The sequence below is a fragment of the Carassius gibelio genome, chromosome B6 (assembly GCF_023724105.1).
Source record: "Carassius gibelio isolate Cgi1373 ecotype wild population from Czech Republic chromosome B6, carGib1.2-hapl.c, whole genome shotgun sequence".
In the NCBI taxonomy this organism is placed as follows: Eukaryota; Metazoa; Chordata; class Actinopteri; order Cypriniformes; family Cyprinidae; genus Carassius; species Carassius gibelio.
The window spans coordinates 28,384,954-28,404,766 of NC_068401.1; the positions used below are offsets into that span (position 1 = coordinate 28,384,954).

The 19,813-nt window shown below is 37.3% G+C and overlaps 1 protein-coding gene across 1 annotated transcript in view; it reads right to left on the minus strand.

The window, feature by feature from the left end:
* The window catches only part of acvr2ab (activin A receptor type 2Ab), a 19,651-nt gene extending 286 nt beyond the window's left edge, over positions 1–19,365 (minus strand). The window contains exons 1-11 of the mRNA XM_052559496.1: positions 18,606–19,365; positions 9,292–9,499; positions 9,090–9,193; positions 8,641–8,795; positions 7,447–7,590; positions 4,339–4,482; positions 4,015–4,160; positions 3,302–3,416; positions 3,084–3,222; positions 2,872–3,002; positions 1–1,898 (exon numbers count right to left, since the gene is read on the minus strand). The exon at positions 1–1,898 is cut by the window's left edge and continues 286 nt beyond it. Of these exons, the coding sequence (XP_052415456.1) occupies positions 1,704–1,898; positions 2,872–3,002; positions 3,084–3,222; positions 3,302–3,416; positions 4,015–4,160; positions 4,339–4,482; positions 7,447–7,590; positions 8,641–8,795; positions 9,090–9,193; positions 9,292–9,499; positions 18,606–18,660 (1,536 nt within the window). The 5' untranslated portion in view covers positions 18,661–19,365 and the 3' untranslated portion in view covers positions 1–1,703. The remainder of the gene's footprint in view (positions 1,899–2,871; positions 3,003–3,083; positions 3,223–3,301; positions 3,417–4,014; positions 4,161–4,338; positions 4,483–7,446; positions 7,591–8,640; positions 8,796–9,089; positions 9,194–9,291; positions 9,500–18,605) is intronic.
* Between the last annotated feature and the right edge of the window lie 448 nt (positions 19,366–19,813).

Below are 19,813 nucleotides of genomic sequence, written 5' to 3' on the forward strand. Positions count from 1 at the left end.
AGCGGTTGAGACTGTGTGCTACAGTTGCGATCGCTGCTGCGTGTTGGTTGCATAATTGCTGTAAGTCCCTGAATACTGCTGTAGTGCTTCAGACAGAGATGAAGAGAGACTGAGGAAGGACAATGTGGTGTTGAGACAGATTCACAGCCTGAAAGATGCCGTCGTGTGAAAACAGTCATTAAAGGGGCCTTTTCAGCATTTATTTATCCCACAAGGTCAACTCATAATGTCACATGAGGATTCCTGCTCCTACAAACAACATCTTTTCATCCTCGATGAGTGTTTGCTGTGAGTTCAGTCTAGTTTTTACTGCTCCATCCTTCAACAACAGCCTGTTTGTAAAGATGCATCGGATTGTGACCCGTAAATCAATCCTGAATGGTTCAGACTGAAATGCACAGGCGTTCACACTCTATGTATATTATTTCTGCTGGTGTTCAGACCATTTTTTTGATTTGGAAGCTTGTGTCAGCCACAGAATAAAACTAAAGCTGGTTGTGGCTGATTTTATATCTCGCAAGTCTGACTCTTTTTCTCACAAGTCTAAAGAAACGTGTAATTCTGAAGAAAAATAGTACGAATTGTGAGATATAAACTGATTATTCTGTCTTTTTTCCCTTATAATTCTGAGTTTACGTCTCGTAATTCTGAGTACATCTCAAAGTATCAAGCTTTTTCCAGAATTGAGATATAAACTTGTAATTGCAAATGATTCTGGAATTCATGGCAGAAACAAGAAACTAAATTGTGAGCTATTAACTCAGAAATGCAAGGTTTGATTGATGCAAACATCAGAATTATCAATTTTTTTCGAGTCTGACTTTCTTCTCTGAATTGCAAAATAAAAAAATCTGAATTCTAAAACATAAATATTAATCCATATTGTGAGATAAAAAGTTCCAATTACCTTTTAAAAATGTTCATGCGTCTATAGTTTGACATCTAGTCTCGGTGGCCCAAGCTTCTCAGCGCTAAATCACTGTTAACGTTAATCTAGTTCACATCAGAAAAGATGATGTACAGAAAACCCAATGTCTCAGGTGCAGTTTTGCATATGATGTGTCACTATTTTCAAAAATTGTGGTGCAAAAATATAGTTGATTGAGCGTGAGCGGTCCGAATTGTTCCAGACGCTAACATTGGCCCCTGGTTTCTGTGATTCAGTGAAGCGAGCGTTGATTCCTCATGATTCGACCCCTTCAGAACGGCTGTGATGAAATGAAGCAGAAATGTGAACGGTAGAAACACTAGCGTGTTACAGCGACTCGTCTCGCCTCCGTAGCAGCTGTCCAGAAAAAAGCATGAGAAATCAAAATGAGGTATACCTGTTTAGGGAGGTTCATGGTTATTTCAGCATAATTTCTCATAGAGCCGTGTGATTCGCGGCTGAGCGGCAGACATTCAGAAGTGTTTTGTATTGGCATGACTGTTATGATTTGCAGAAACGAACAGCAAACGCAGTCCAGAGTTTCGCCCTTTTTATACTAAAACCGTACGATACGCTGTTCATATAAAACACAAAAGTCTTTCCGTAATGCATAAAAGAGGTTTTGGTGCGGACGGAGACGTCCGTGTGTGTTTGATCTCGAGTTCCTCCGTGTGTAAGTGTGAGTCGTTGAATCATTCCCGTGTTCGTTTTGCTTTCACTGTAGTCTGGTGTGCTCTCGCACACGCTGCGCTCTGATTGGCCCGAGAGAACAGCATCATAGGCTGGATTCTTTAGGGGGGAAGTCCAGGTTGGAAACCATGGTGACGACGGAGAGGATGTTTTCGGGGGCGATGAGGTTGGTGTTGCGCTGCATTGAGAGGATGCGCTCCTCCACGCACCCCGCAGACAGACGCGCCTCGGCCTCGTGGTCCCAGCACTCCTCCACGGTCTCACAGAGCATCGCCAGACCCTACACATACACAGATTAAATATAATAAGAATAAAAACCTTTGAGAGCTGTGCATGCGGTGTGCACCTCTTTTTCTGAGCCAAAACTTGAACATCATGCATCTTCAAGCATCTTCAGCTTCAACAAAAGTAAGGAAATCTGATCAACTGTACAAAGGGTCACATGACTAAATAAACTGCAAATTAGTTTATCTAGAAATATGGAATCTGAAATGTAGATTTATTCTTATGCATTGAATATAACCTTGGCTTTGCATTTCTCAAAATCCATGGCGTTTTCTAACAAACACTACTTTTTACTGTTGAAAACTGTCATTTAAAATAAAGCTGAAATAAAAATAGAAATATTAGGAGAAAAAAAGATTTAATTCAGGTCACATTTTCACTTAGGAGTTTTCATTTAAAAGTTACTAAAATTACTAAAACTCATTAAAAATAAAGCTAAATAGAAATAAAAGACTAAAAATTACCTATAAAAGACTTAAAAAAACAAACTTTAAAATAAAATGAAATAATAATAATAATAGTATATAAAAATACTATCAGTTTATATCTCAATAATATGTAATAGTATCTAAATAATACTAAAGTAACACTGATGTGTATAAAATACTTGTATATTTATTCAATTTACAATTTAAATTGATTTTATAGTCACTATGGTCATATTTGTATTCATTATTATTACCTGACACAAAGCATCAACTGGATAATAAAAAAGTGTTTCTATATGAAAGTTACTTCAGAACTGATGAAAGATGAAGACTTTAATTTTCTTTTCAATAAACATCAGTGATGAACATGAAATTAAGAGTATACTGGGTCAATTGAGTTTTTGATCATTTTAAAATCTAGAATATTTGTTGAAATAAAGAAAATGTAATGCAGTCAATATGTGTGTGTGTGTGTGTGTGTGTGTGTGTGTGTGTGTGCGTGTGTGTGTGTGTGTGTGTGTGTGTGTGTGTGTGAAGTACCGTATGTTTTAGCCAGTGTTCTCTGAATATCGGCCGTAGTTTCTTATGCACAACGACGTCCTGCATGTCCTCCAGAGACGGATGAAGACCGGCCTCCTCCTCAAACGGCAGACAGAACTCATCCACAGGACCTGGGACACACACACACACACACACGGATCAGCAGCGGTTCATCACTCTTCCCTGAGTGTGAGTGAATGGGTGTTTGTTACCGTCGGCCGCTGTGCAGCGAGAGGCCAGTTCCCACAGCACCAGACCCGTGGCGTACATGTCGATCCTCAGAAACGCGTCGCGCTGGAAACTGATGGCTCCCTCCAGCACCTCCGGAGCCATGTACCGCCGCGTCCCCACCTTCACACAGCCAATACAACCACAACAATCAATAATTATCACTTTAAATCACCACTGGTCAGTGAAGTTTTGATCATACCTGTCCGTGTGTGTCGCCTGTAGATTTCCCTGCTTCAAACTTCAGTGCCAGGCCAAAGTCAGCAATACAGGCCGTTAAATCATGCTTCAGTAACACATTCTTACTCTTGATATCCCTGAGAGAGAGAGAGAGAGAGAGAGAGAGAGAGAGAGGAATACAGAGAGAGAGAGAGAGAGAAAGAGAGAGAGAGAGAGAGAGGTTAATTACTGTAATGAGTAGAGAAAAAATATTTATGATGATGATGATGATGATATTAATAATAATAAAAAATAATAATAATGTAACTTAGCTGAAACTAAATATTTTCCAAACCATATAAATTGGAGCTTTATAAAAGAAACTAAATAAAAGGGAAGGGGACCTCACCACTAAAATAAATGAATAATAATAAAAAAGAAATAATAAATTAATGAATTAAATGATTAACTAATTAATTATTAATAATCCAATTACATTTTAGACTTAAAATAAATATGTAAATAAATAAATAAATAAATAAACTTAAAAGAATATTAAAAATCAATATGCTCAAAAAATACATCAATAAATAAAGAATATAAATAAATACCCCCCCAAAAAAAAGAGTAGAATTTTTTTTTTTTACACATTTTGTTATGCAATTTTATTACTGTAATTTTTTTTACAGTATAAACTGACTCTTTTTACAAGAAATTATATAGGTGACTGTTAATTTTAGGAAAGGCATTTTGTACCTGTGTGCAATGGCAGGCTTGTGTCCATCCTTCAGGTTGGGAATGTCCTCGTGTAAATACGCCAATCCACGCACAAACGTCTGCGCTATCAGACACAACTCATTCCACGACACAACATTCGCCTTCAGGAAGTCTGTCAGCGAGCCCTGAATACAAACACACATGCAGATGATATCAAACATGTGACAATAATGTATCATAATACTGTTTCAAACATTAACTTCTGCATATGACATATTTTCTAAATATTGTAGAATTGTGTGTGTGTGTGTGTGTACAAGTAAGTAAGTGTGTGTGTGTGTGTGTGTGTGTGTGTGTTTATACCTTCTCATGGTAAGCTGTGATGAGCCAGAGCTCGATATCGATTCCATTTCCTCGTTTTTCTGCTCCGATGAAGTGAAGGATATTTTCATGTTTCATTCCGCTCAAGCTATAAATTTCATATTCACTCTGCCACGACTGTTTATTCTGAGAGAGATCACAGACAAACACACGCAAAATCAACAACATTCAAAGTCTGTGTAAGACAGTCCATTTACAAACAATTGTGATGCACATCAATTGATTTATTTTCATTCATTTTTTTTAAACATGACATTTTGTTTAAAAAAACTTAAGTGTCAAAATACTATATATATACCTGCACTCACTCACATCATTAACACATCCCTCCACACTGGAGTTTTCCCCTCATCATTTAGACAGGCACGTATAACTCCATTACTTAATAAACCCAGACTCAACTCATCTCTTTTAGAGAACTACAGACCAGTATCCATTCTTCCTGTCATTGCAAAAACACTTGAAAGAGCTGTGTTCAACCAAGCATTTCTCACACAGAACAACCTCCTTGACAGCAACCAATCTGCCTTCAGAAGTGAACATTCAACTGAGACGGCCTTGGGAAGTCGTGGCCTAATGGATAGAGAGTCGGACTCCCAATCGAAAGGTTGTGAATTCGAGTCCCGGGATGGCAGGAATTGTAGGTGGGGGGTGCATGTACAGTTCTCTTTCCACCTTCAATACCACGACTTAGGTGCCCTTGAGCAAGGCATTGAACCCCCAACTGCTCCCTGGGCGCCGCAGCATAAATGGCTGCCCACTGCTCCGGGTGTGTGTTCACAGTGTGTTTGTGTGTTCACTACTCTGTGTGTGTGTGTGCACTTCGGATGGGTTAAATGCAGAGCACAAATTCTGATTATGGGTCACAATACTCGGCTGAATGTCACTTTCACTTGTTCTCAGTTTTTGAAGCTCTAAGACTGGCAAGAGCAGAATCCAAATCTTCAGTACTTATCCTGCTTGATCTGTCCGCTGCTTTTGACACGGTTAACCACCAGATCCTCCTATTAACACTACTGGCAAAGGGCATCTCAGGAACTGCACTCCAGACTGAGTCTTACCTATCAGATAGGTCCTTTAAAGTATCTTGGAGAGGTGAGGTGTCCAAGTCACAACATCTAACTACTGGGGTGCCTCAGGGCTCAGTTCTTGGACCACTTCTCTTCTCTGTCTACATGCCATCATTAGGTTCTGTCATTTAGAAACATGGCTTTTCATACCACTGCTAACTCTACCTTTCATTCCATCCTGATGATCCAGCGATAGCTGCTCACATCTCAGCTTGTCTTACAGCATTTCTTACTGGATGAAGGACCATCACCTTCAATTCAACCTTGCCAAGACAGAACTGCTTGTGATTCCAGCAAACCCATCGTTTCATCACAATTTCACCATCAAGTTAGGCACATCAACCATAACTCCTTCAAAAACAGGTAGACGCCTTGGAGTTATGATTGATGATCAGCTGACTTTCTCAGACCACATTGCTAAAACTGTCCGATCCTGCAGATTTGCTTTATTCAACATCAAGAAGATCAAGTCCTTTCTTTCTTTCTTTGGGAACATGCTGCACAACTCCTTGTTCAAGCTCTTGTACTGTCCAGGCTTGACTATTGCAATGCCCTCTTGGCAGGTCTTCCAGCCAATTCTATCAAACCTTTACAATTAATCCAGAACGCGGCAGCAAGATTAATTTTTAATGAGCCGAAAAGAATACACGTCACACCTCTGTTTATCAATTCGCACTGGCTTCCAATAGCTGCTCGCATAAAAATTCAAGGCATTGATGTTTGCCTACAAAACTACCACTGGCTTTGCACCATTTACCTAAATTCGTTACTTCAGACTTATGTGCCTCTAGAAGCTTGCGTTCTGCAAGTGAACGTCGCTGGATTGTTTCATCCCAAAGAAGCACAAAGTCACTTTTACGGACTTTTAAATTAAATGTTCCCTCCTGGTGGAATGACCTCCCCAACTCAATCCGAGCAGCTGAGTCCTTAGCCATCTTCAAGAATCGGCTTAAAACACATCTCTTCCATCTTTATTTGACCCTCTAACTTTAACACTCGATATTCTAATTATATTCTATTGTAAACAACAACAAAAAACACTAACACTAGCTTGCTCTATTCTTTTTCATTCTATCTGTTTTCTTTTTCTTTTTAATATTATTTAAAAAGCTCTTGCTATGTCTACTGCATTTAAGCTAACTGAGACTTGTTTTAGCACTTATATGTCATTGCTCTTTTGTTAATTTTGATTGCTTCCATTGTCCTCATTTGTAAATTGCTTTGGATTAAAGCATCTGCTAAATGAGTAAATGTAAATACACTTTGGCACAACTGTATATACAGTATAAGCACATCAGTTGATTTCTGTATTCGTGTGCTGAGGTGTAAATAGACTGATGAACTGTCTTACTTGACGGATAGGTGCTCTGTTATGATTATTGTTATTAATTATTTGTTGAACATGGTGTGCTTTATCACTGCTGTAGCAGTTGTTTTATAAAAGCAACTAGATTTAGTGTTTGCAATGTAAATTGGTGCAAAAGACTGTTGCAATTCAGTATGACTTCATCATAATTTTACCAATGTGAATTTTATAAACATTTAAACAACAAAGTTTACAAAAACAAAGACTTAAACTACACTGCACATTTTTTTCCCCACTGTATCAATCTCAGCATTTTGAACTGAAAAGATATGAAAAATTATCATCGTTAGAAATCACTAATAATCATTAAAAACTACATTATGACTTTTTGAGGCAAGAAACCATAACTAACATAGATGGACCTCCAGGGAATAAAAAAAGAAACTTATGTGTAGATTATGATTAATTTGATCATTTTTGAGCTTGTAGAGTTTTGTAACATTTTAAATTACAGTACAACGAAATTATATGTTCTTAATATTTCGGGTAAGAGGTTTATCACAAACATAATTTTTGAAGAATATCAATGCAGAGATTCAGAGCACAATAATAAAACACTCAGTTTTGAGTTACATTATGGCAGCAGTATGTGTTGTTTTCTGAAGAGGCAAGAATGCACAAACAGTAATGAGATTCTAATGAAAGGTGTCAGACCTGCACAGGGAAGATTTTGACAGCCACGTGTTCGTTGAGCAGCTGAGCTTTCCAGACGCAGCCGAAGCATCCGCGAGCCTTCAGCTCCAGCAGCTGCAGCGGCTTCTGACCCAACAACGGAGACGGAGGCATCAGACCCGGGTCCTACAGACACAAACACAGCCGCTGAACACATGATGAACACACACACACACTGAACACTGAACACGAACACACAGACACACACTGAACACACACACACACACACACACACACTCAAACACACAGTGTCTGATGCAGGAGAACACAAATATGAATCCATGCATACTAGAAAGAAATAAATACAGATCTGATACGCAGAACACAGTGACCGCATCACAAACTCATGATGGGATGAGAACTAAAGCATCAGCAGGGCATGATGGGAGACCGCGAGAGTGAATGAAGCTCTTACCTCGATCATGATATGAAAGGCGTGCTAGCAAGAGAGGAACAGAGGGGTTTTACTGTCTCTAGCACACACACAAGCGCAGGGATGTGAGGAAGAACGAGCTCTGAACACTGAGCTGTGGATTCTCATGTGCCACAGTGAGACACTCAGATGGAAACGGAACGTAACAACCAATCAAATCACAGCGCTGGTTAATATATGGACCAATCACAATGCTCTGACTTAGAACACAACATGAAGATGAATACAAATGTGTTTTATAGAGATTTCTGGGAAAGTATGAATCCTTCAGATTAACAGATGCATTCTTTCTGGTGTATAAATGTCTCTAATAAAAAAATAAATAAAAGAGATTTGAATGTTGCTCGATCAATCCCTCTGGAATAAGAACATGTTGTAGAAACAAGCGAGTGAGACACTGTGAAAAATATATTTCCTTATTTAGTAATTTTGTCTTGTTTGTACTTGAAACTTATCACTTAATACTGACTTGACATGCAAAATTTCAAGATATTAAGACTGGTTTTAGTCAACTGTTTCAGAAAAATAAACTTGGTTTTGAAGTAAGTTTATTTTCTGAGCCCACTGACAGATGTTAGTCTTAAACTGCACAAGAAAACAAGACAAACACAGTGAGAAAATCACTCTGCAGTGAAACATCGTTGTTATTATGAAGGAGAAGCACAAAACACATGGATACACATTAATAATGCACTGTTATGTGAAAGATCAGATATTGAGTATATAGAGATGAGGTAAAGTACCTGTGATGGCACGAGCAGCGGCGGATACGACAGCTTCAGACGACGGTACATCCAGAACGAGATGAGCAGGATGACGGCCACAGCCATGACGGGAATCAGAGAGTACAGCAACGTGGGAAACAAGTCCGGCTTCGGGGGAACGGGGTTAGTCGTGGCTGGAGAGAGAGAGAGAGAGATCTTACCATTTAAAAGCCCTTAAAAACCATGAAGTGAACCCTGATTCAGATGGTCCTGAAGCTGCAGAAGCAAACCAACGTGACTAACAACAGCCAGCATCAGGACACTGAAATATCCATCCCTAAAATATGGCCCAACCAAATTATAAAAGCACAAAATTATATCTGAGTACAGTGAGAGAGTTGGGTTGAATAACAAGATTGTATCTTACTAGCAGCAAGAAACATTGATGCCTGTCTCTAAAAGAGGGGTGTGAAGTGTGTGTTACTCACGCTCAACGATCTCTGGCCTGAAGTGAAACTTCCTGTTGCACATGTTTCCCTCACAGCAGCAGAAGAAGACGTCTGGATCCTCCTTACGCTCCACACACTCGCTGCTGCACACACACACACACACACACACACACAGGTAACGTGTGTCAGCATCTGTTCACATCGCAGTAGATTGCTCCACACACACATCTAGCGCTCGTACCTGTCGTAGCAGTTGACGTCGTCCAGCCAGCAGCCCTGCTTCACCATCTCCACGGCTCCGGAGCGGTTCTTCCAGGTGGAGAAACAGTGCTGTCTCTTGTCTTTCTCTCCGTGACATGATTCCACTCCGCTCTGGTTCGTCCCGTCCTTCTCCCAGCTAGCATTATAAAACACACACTCCTGCGTCTCCGAGCGCCCGAGAATCGCACCTGAAACACACAGACAGACACTTCAGTCTGTTTAATCAACAAAACAGAGGCTCATTGCATATCAAACCTTAAAAGTACAGTACACTGTAAAATAATGATGATCTTTCATAGTCGCACATAAAATAGATTATTGGAATCTACATTTTCAAGAAATTACTATTTCAAAGTTTCACATTTAATTCAGTGTCATTTGTAATATCTGTGTAGTTATTTGGACCATTTACCGTATTTTTCAGACTATAAGTCGTACCTGAGTATAAGTCACAACAGTCCAAAAATACGTCATGATGAGGAAAAAAACATATATAAGTCGCATTTATTTAGAACCAAGAGAAAACATTACCGTCTCCAGCCACGAGAGGGCGCTCTATGTCTTCAGTGTAGACTACAGGAGCAGTGAGCAGCACAGAGCGCCCTCTGGTGGCTGGAGACGGTAATGTTTTCTATTGGTTCATTTCTCTTGGTTCATGTCAAATTAATTTTGATAAATAAGTCGCATCTGACTATAAGTCGCAGGACCAGCCAAACTATGAAAAAAAGTGTGACTTATAGTACGGTACTAGTGATTTCTGAGGGAAAATTGCTTTTTTTATTTTTTTTTTTTTTTTTACAGTGTATCAACTCATGCATTAAACCACGAGTAACATTATTAGTGAACCTTTAGGTATAAAACACACACACACACATTAAAAAATTAGCTTGTAGAGTTCAAAAATGTCAAATACTATCTACTGAATCATGATTTCTCACTGTAGAGCTGAACATTGTTTGATTTCAGTTCTTGGATGTTTCTTAAAAACTAACACACAAGACACAGACAGTGGGTCAAATTAAAACAAGCTTTAAAAATTATTAAACTTTTTTTTTTTATTATTGTGTTTATTACAGTGCATTCTGGGATTGAATGGGATGCTGCCTAAATCGAAGGCAGCAAAATCATGCATGTCTTATATTCTGAAGATCTTCTGCAATGACATTTTAACTTTGTGAGGAACAGACTGAATTTTATGATGTTACTCAATGATAAGAAATTCTAAAATTTAGGTAAATTATTGCTTTAGGAGCAGTTATAACAGTAACATTTTGATACATAATTACATTTTCAAACAGCTGTTTTCTGTGTGAATCTGTGTTAAAGTGTAATGTATTTCTGTGATGCTCCGCTGTATTTTTAGCATCATTCCTCCAGTCTTCAGTGTCACATGATCTTCAGAAATCAGAATAATATGATGATTTACTGCTCAAGAAACACTTCTGATTATTATCAATGTTGAACACAGTTGTAAACTGTGATGCATTTTATTTTTCAGGATTCACAGATGAACATAAAGTTTAAAAGAATAGCATTTATTTGAAATAGAAATCTTTGATGAACAAAAGTTTAAAGTTGTCTATTAATATTACTGACTCCAAACTTTTGAGCATGTGTGTGTGTGTGTGTGTGTGTGTGTGTGTGTGTGTGGGTGTCAGGAAAGGGCTTGCATTTCATCCACAGCAGCTCACTGAAGGGAAGGAATGCTAGAAAGCCGAGACGTGGAGCAATCAGACATTTCTGCTGACGGACGTCTTTGACCTCTCAATAATTCAACACACTGAACAGATTTCTATTCACTTCAGCCCACTGAACATTCACCGAATTCCACGCAAGCGTCGCTGAGACACAAACATGAAAAGCCTTCATCAGGCTGCAGGGCAGAGGCGCTTGATTATCAAATAATTATGAGCTTTCAGAGTAATAGTCGACTTAGTTTCATAAATCACAAGATTAAAAGGCCGGCAGTCACTGATCTCTCTCTCTCGATGTTATCGAGCTTCTTCAGTTTTCAGCCGGTGGAGATATTTCTGCGCTGCATCATTTCTTTCCTAAATGTCCCTTTCATTCTTCAGGAGTCTCGTGTGAGTTTCTGAACGGTGTGTTTGTCCCCGAGGAACTTTCTGATGCCTCAACATGAGTCTGCCTTCTCATTAAGAGTCGTATATCTTCTCTTAATCACCTCAATTAAGAGAGAATCATCAGTCTGACATATTCCACTGAAGTCTGTGCTAAGCTTTCATCAATCCCTTTAATCTTTTCTTTTGAAATCTGAACATGAACATTCAATCATCTGCATTACCACACAAGAACAGTGCCTTACAGCTGTCTCTGCATATTAAACTGGGGTATTAAAAAATAATAATCTCACACAGACACACACACACTATTACCAGCAGAGGGCAACACCAACACAACAGTAATTACACACTGTGTATTCTACAATAAATCAATAAAGTGCAAAGATTATTACACTGAGACAGACCTGCTGCAATAAACTATTTAGAAACTCCTGCCTTAATTAGATCAACTCTAGATGAATATGAATTTAAATTCATGTCAAAAATAAACAATCTTTCTGAAAGTTCTCTTAAAAACCCTTTTTCATTTGTATTCTCTTTCTCTCTGCAGATTCAGATCAGTGTCATCAGATCTAAACTCACAGTCTGTGCTGTAAACGGATCTATAGTTACTCACTCAATCATTCATTAATGATCCTAAATCAAGACCCATTTAACACCATCTGTTTTTCTTCAAATACAGTTCCTGTTTGATTGCTTTCTGTATTTAATAAAAATCTGAACTTCCAGTAACATGCAGGTCATTTCCAGCACAGAATCACAGAGCACTTCCTCATAAAATATATATATATATTTAATAAAGGGAAGTCAATATATGTGTGTGTTGGTGGCAGCGCACACACACACACACACGTGCCATATACTCTGGCAAGAACTTTTTTACCAGCTAATCTGTTGAAATTTACCCACAATGCAGTTCTTCAGCCATAAGCTTCCAACAGCAATCAATCAAACACCGTCAGCAGCAGAAACACACAACAGGTGGAAACACAGCTGGACCTTATGACATGTATGACATACATTTTAATTAAAAAAAAAGTAATTAAATTGTGAATATTTTATAATATATTAAAAAAAATACATAAAAAACTAATGTGAAATAAAAAATATAAAAATATAATTATATATAATTAATTTTAGATTTTTTATTTCTATAATTTAAATATAGATGATTTAAATGATATAAAATATAATTTTTACAAAAATAAAACATTTCTATATAACTTTTTTTTTAATAAAAATGTTAATTATGTTTACAAATTAACTTAAACTAAAATTAAAATAAAAAAAACAAATAAATGTTTAAAAGATACACAAAATATGTAAAGAATTTTGTTTTAAATAAATAAAAATTAAAAAAAAAATTTTGGGCTTGCATTCTAAAAGTGGATATTATTAGTATTAGTGCATACTTTCGTACTTTTAATGTCATTTAATGTAGCTCACTCTCAGACAAGAAGGTACAAAAGCTGTCACTAGGCTGTCAATAGGTACATTTTTGTACCTTTTAGGTAGTAATTTGTACACTTTAGGTACGTATATGTATCTTTAAGGTATCAATATGGACTCTTTAGGTACAAAAGTCTACCTTTTAGGTAGCGCCCCAGTGACAGCTTTTGTACCTTTTTGTCTGAGAGATTAAGGGAGAAGCACAATGAAGCGCTCGTATCCTCTCAGTAATGAGCTAATGAAGCCGATCACTAGGCCAGCTGGGACAGACGTGTAAATCAGGAGGAGGCACTCAAATTTACAAGAACTACTGCAGAAACCTCACAGAGAGCCAAATCCAATACACAAAATCAATGCGCTCCCTCAGACGCTGAGCATACTGTACAATCAGCACTAAAACACACACAGATTCACAACCCCGGAATAACTGAGAATACAAATGACTGCAAAACAGCGGACAGCAACACTTCATCATCTACACAGAGCAGATCTAATGAGGCGCCGCCACAATCAAACAAACTACAGTCAGGCTAAACTGTGTGTAAGTGTGCTATGCTCAATCTCAATTACTCAAATAACCACAAAAATGTTAAATACTGATAGTTTCGCAAAATCAATTAAACAATGTACTTGAAGAAAAAGTCCTGTCGGTCCATAAATCAGCACAAGACCACAGGTTCACATTGAAATTGGGCTTTTTACTTTTATATAAATACTTCTTGGATAAGAGTACTTGAAGTGTAGCAACCTTAGGGTTTTTTTACTTTATTTTTTATTTTCTTAAGTGGAAACTGAGCCATTTCTAGTTCCAGAAACGACCCTGATTAGAGATGATAATGTTGGTCATAACCATACTTTAAGAGTTTGTTTTGCTTAGTCATAGTGTCATGTAAAACTAACGCTAAAAAGGCTTGTCGAATGTCTACGTATATTGGAAACTTTAATCTAATAAGCAAATGCACAAATATAGCTAATCAGCTAAGACTACTTGGCCTGTCATGTCTCCTAATTAATATCTGTTTAAATGTTAAAATGTAAGTCAGAATTAGTATTTCTTTCACAATCTCACAAACACCAACCCATTCGGCGAACACTATCCTAACATTTAGCAGATGCTTTTATCCACAGAGATTTACAAATGAGGAACCAAGAAATTTGTCATACAAGCCAGTAACAGCTCACAATATCAAGTTAAAAGCATAAACTACATTAGCTCACAAAATAGAAAACTTTCCAAGACACAAAGTGCACATAAACTCTGAACTTTACATGCATTCATTAAAAAAAAAAGATTATATATATATATAAAATATAAAGTATTTTTTTTTCATTAATTGAATTACTTCATTACAAAATAAACATTTACTGGAATAAATAAAATATACAATTTTGTTTTATTTCATACTTGCTAGTAAAACACTTTTCATTTCTTTACTTATATTGCAATAACAATCATTAAGAAAAATATATAGACATAAAAACATAAAAATGACGAAAACACAACAATACTGAAAAATACAAATGGAAATTCTAAAAAAAAAAAAAAAACCTGATTCAAAATATTAATACAAACAGTAATGGATTGCAATGACACTTAAAGAACTAAAATAACACTGTTAAGGTTTCTTGATTTATGAGTAAAATTAGATCTGCGATTACTTGAAAAAACTCTACCTACCTTAGGTCTACCTTAAATATTAATTTTGTTTATTCTGCTTTAAAAAAAAGAGAGCTGCTAACAAAGACTATAACTACAAAGATGTGAGTTTATAAACTTCACAAATCAGACAACTGTTGTTGTGCAAGTGTAGAAACCTTAATCTTTAAAACACACAATGGTTTGATATCTCACAAATGAGGTGTTAATGTGTGTAGAACAAAAAGTCACTTTATTTTACTCTGAAAAATAGAAATCTGCAATTCTAAAGACCCAGAGGACATTCCTGAGGGAAACCGTGCTGAATTAGTCTTCTGGGTTTGCTGACAAATTGACGTCATGACTGAACAGCTCCATTGTAAGGGTCAGGATGGAAAAAGAGCATAAAAAATGAATTTACGACTCTTTTCAGAGCAAGAAACCTTGACTGGTGTTATAAGTGAACTTAGAATGTGACACTTTTAAGACTTCTGGTTTACTGCCGCCATATTTACATTCACAAACCAGCATCATATTTTACTCTCTGCTTTGGGTTTCAGTCTATTCAAACACTTCACAGTTTCTCTCTAAACACACACACACACACTCTTGAGAGCTTCTGAATCTCTCTCTCGCTCTCGGTCGGTCTGTCTTCTCCAGTTTCTCTGCAGATTCATCAAATGAAATGCTTTCAGAGTCTGTAACTCCTCCGTCTGCCAGAGGAGCGTTCCCAGAGTTTGGAGCCAGAGCGGCTGGACGGAGAGGCACATCTGTCTCAAACACAACCACCAACGCCAGCCACATGCTGGGAGACCGGCGGAGAGACGGCTGCCCATCTGGAGCTCTGCAGACTCACAGAAACAACGAACACTAAACCACAGACCCAGGAGAAAACATACTGCGTGTTGTTCCTCGTCATCCCCTTAATTCACTGTAAACCCCGGCTTCATGGTGATTATTGCTTTTATAAAACAGTTATTCCATTTACCTAGTAAGCTTCCAAAGAATAAAACAGATCAGTGTAGTGATATTAATAAAAACAATGTAGTTCCTCAGAAACAGCTGTGGTTCCAACGAAGTGTTTGCCGAGCAACACACAAAAGTAAACAAAGGAGGAGAATATTTGAAGAGTAACAGCTTCGAACGTGGCTCAGCCAATCAGAATCAAGGACCGGAACTCTGTGTTTTAAAATCCTCAAAGCAATGTGAATCAAAGGATCATTTTAACTGCATTGCATTCATCAGTATTACGTGAAGTATCACGGTAATGACAAAAACAAATAAATAAAACACAAAAATTTCGAGGAGAATGTGCTGAATTTGTAATTAATGAAATAATGTCACAATGTCACAAAAATACTGGCTCAGCATATAAGCTTAATTTTTAAAGCAATATATTATTATTTGATATTATTGTTATTATAAATTATTTTGATGATAAATATGAAATGGATAGTTCACCCCAAAATGAAAATTATGTCATTAATGACTCATCCCCATGTCGTTCCAAACCCGTAAGACCTCCGTTCATCATCGCAACACAAATGAAGATATCTTTGATGAAATCCGAGAGCTTTCTGACCCTCATAGACAGCCACACAACTGAATGTTCCCAGGTCCAGAAACAAGGTAAAGACATCAGTAAAACAGTCCATGTGTCATCAGGGGCTCAACTTCAATTTTGTGAAGCTACGAGAATAGTTGTGATTACGTTCATTTTACAGTACAGTATTACAATAATGAGAATTAAATAAATATATAACTTGAATGTTTAAAAATTGTAAGACTAGGCTAAAAAATGTATATCTCTTAATTGTTTTCTTTTCTTTTTTTCGGCCAAAGTAAAGGGGCAGGGCATATTGGATTCCTGCATCATCTTGGGATGTTGGAGAATGATTTTAATCAGCGGTGAGCTGCTCTTAGAGCCGGTGCGTGAGGTTTGCTGGTGCAGGGATTTGCTCGCGGCTGTAACCTTGGCATAAGTCTGTGTGAGCCCTACAGGCTTATGTTAAAGAGGATGAGGGCTGCTGCAGACCTTTGGCCTACTTCAGGACTGGTTGAGCGAGGAGAGAGAGAGAGAGAGAGAGAGAGAGAGAGCTGGAGTTCAGTAAACACCTTCACCTGTCACTTCTGATGTTTCTGATAACTTCTGCATGTCATGAGAGTTATCAAATTACTGTTTTCAGACAGGTTTCCCAATGTCAGACTGCTTTAAACAAACGGATTAAAATGACAGAAAGGCAATACTTTAATTGTAATGACAGTGATGTCCTTTTTTACAAATGATAGACCATTTAGAAATATATTCCAGTAATATCTCAATCAGTTACAGCTGATAAAAAACACATCAGCTGACCACTTACTATAAATATACTGAAAAACATTACACACTTCCTCAAGTTATATACCATAGTAAACACTCTCTAATGCAGCACGTCAGATAGACTGGTCTTTAATGGCATTAGTGTTATTCTGGCGTCAGACTCTGTAACCTTGAGCAGTGAAGCATTCAGACATCTTTAAAAAGATCAGTATAGTGGCTAATCTGAACAAGCATCCGACCGAATCCAGACCAATGAGAGAACGTTACTGCCCTCACCTGTGTCCTTCTCATGATCTAGACCTTTTATCCATCGATCTGTCTCTACACAACAGCAAACACTGAAGATCTCCAGAGTTTGGTCTCAGGTGTTTTAGGTGTGAGGGGATGAGCTGATCACAACAAAAGCTTCTCCCACTTTGTTAAAAAGCCAATTACCATCAAGATTCAAACAATCCAGCCACAAAATCATGATGAAGTATTAGGAGGAGAAAAAGAAAGATCCACTAACAGGAAGAGTTTAATGTACTTTTAAGCACATTTATGAAAGAATGCTTACAGAAGAGTGTAAACAAAGTGAGGATTTGAGTAAATCATTCGAAATGTCTGACACCTAAAATAATGAATTATTATTACATGATTAAAGAAGTAATGTATGAAAACTCTGTATATTTAATTGTACAAATCTACCCAAGGAGAACTGTTCATTCATCAGATGTCAAATGTCAATGCCATGCAGATTCTCCAAGCTCTATAGGACTAAAGAATTATTAAAATTATTACAGCACGTTTGCATGAAAATGCACAAGGCATACACTACTGTTTAAACGTTTGGAGAGGAGGTCAGTCATTTTTTAATTAGAATAAAGTAATTTACAATGTTATAAAGGATTTCTAATTCAAATAAAAGCTGTTCTTTCAAACTTTCTATTCATCCGTGAATCCTGAAAACTTAAATGTATCAAGGTTTCCACAAAAATATTATGCAGCACAACTGTTTTAATCATTGATAATAATCAGAAATGTTTCTTGAGCAGTAAATCATCAATTTTCATGATTTCTGAAGATCATGTGACACTGAAGACTGGAGGAATGATGCTGAAAATACAGTTTTGATCAATTCATTTAAACATATACTCACATAGAAAACAATTATTTTAAATCGTGGTAATATTTCAAAATTTTTCTGTTTCTACTGCATTTTGGTCAAATAAATGCATACATATAAAAAAGTCTTAAAACAACAACAACAAAAAAACTTTTGAACAGTAAATGTATATAAAGATCCTTTCTTACTGACATGTGATGTGTAACGTGATTCATAACTCAAAATTAATCTTGCTCAAATTACATCATATACAGAATATTGAGTAACCAGGAAACTGTAAAAATGGTGTTGAGGTTTGGGCCTTCGTCTTTGTTCTGCACAATACTGAACCTCAGTTATTATGAGCAGAGTGTAACACCAGACGAACACCAGTGGTTACACTTTATTTTAAGGTGTCTTTGTTACAGTGTAATTATACATTTAAGTACTGAGTAATATTAATTATCTACATGTACGGGTTTGGGTTACTTGCATGTTATTACGCATAATGTATCGTTATTATAGTAAGTAACACGTGTAACAAGGACGCCTTGAAATAAAGTGTTACCACATCCGTTACAATGTAACGCGCGTCAGCACACGGCTGTAACAAGCAGCTTTAGATTAATCCGACACAACCTGAGTTACTCACAATCTATGAGCAATGCTTAAGTTTATGACATAAAACCAGACTGGATTTAAAGCAGAAACATGGACCCACCTGATGAGCACGAGACGAGGAATATAGCCAAGGCCAGTTTGGTGTCTGTCCTCATTTTCAGCGCAGATTCTTGTACTGCAATAAATCCCAGCAACACCCGAGCTGATAATCCACTCCCTCTAAAATTAATGTTTTGATATTGCCAGAAGCATTTATTTGTGAGCAAACAGGTCCGGATCAATGTTTAAGTCTGTAAGAGAGGTTTAGTGTTTGAGAGATTTGACAAATCCTCAGTGTGGAGGTCAGTGCGTGTGTTTCTGTTTGCATAGATGAAATATCAAACATTGATACAATCATATTGCATTAGAAAGTGACAGCGGCCTGTCCTGAAACTTATGCATTATTATTTGTCAGTATCGATATAGAAACAGCGATCATTTTGAGTGCATGGGGAAAATTCCTATTCATGGTTCAGTCAAGTTCAAAAACATCCAGATGTGATCTTCTCGTTCGTTTAAAAATGCTTTGAATAAACCATAATGATGATCTTCATTCCAGAACTCACGGATATAAATCCAGCTTCAGAGATCCGAAACAGCAGCTAAAACAGATCAACTAAACCGTGTTTTATAGTGTCGGATAAAATGCATTCCTCCGTAAAATCCTTTTTTCGTCCAAATGATCCCAGATCAGTCACAGATCAGAAGAAAGCAGCTCCGTTTCTGTGTGTTTAAATGCTGGAATAAAGCCTCGGAGGCGTCCATATTTTCTCTCATGTGTCCTGAACACAACATGGCGAACAGCACTGAGTGTTTTGGTTTTTTCCTCTCCTCCACTCCTCCTCTTTTCCCCCTTTCCTCCTTCTCTTTTCCAGACTAAAAATGAACAGCAGTATTTCCATGTGGGGAATGCTAAGGCGTTAGTTCCTGTAGGGGGCGCTGCGCGGCCCAAAAACAGCTATTGCCTTCACACAACATTCAAATCTTGTGATCGTTTTTGTGTTTATACAAATATATGAAAACTTAAAAGTGTAATCTTTATTATAAGTTATTTCCTAGGATTTATTGGAGGCACGCACATTAAAATTTAAACTCCATCTTAACTGTAAAATGATATATTTTTAAACTATCTGGTATTCGACTCTGATTGGTTAAGCCATATCCGCGATTAGAAAAGTAACACATATCGTGTGACAGCGCCGCCGCTTCAGCAGCGGCAATGACAGTTTACACGTAAATAACGATACTGAAAATCCTTTAAACAGGCAG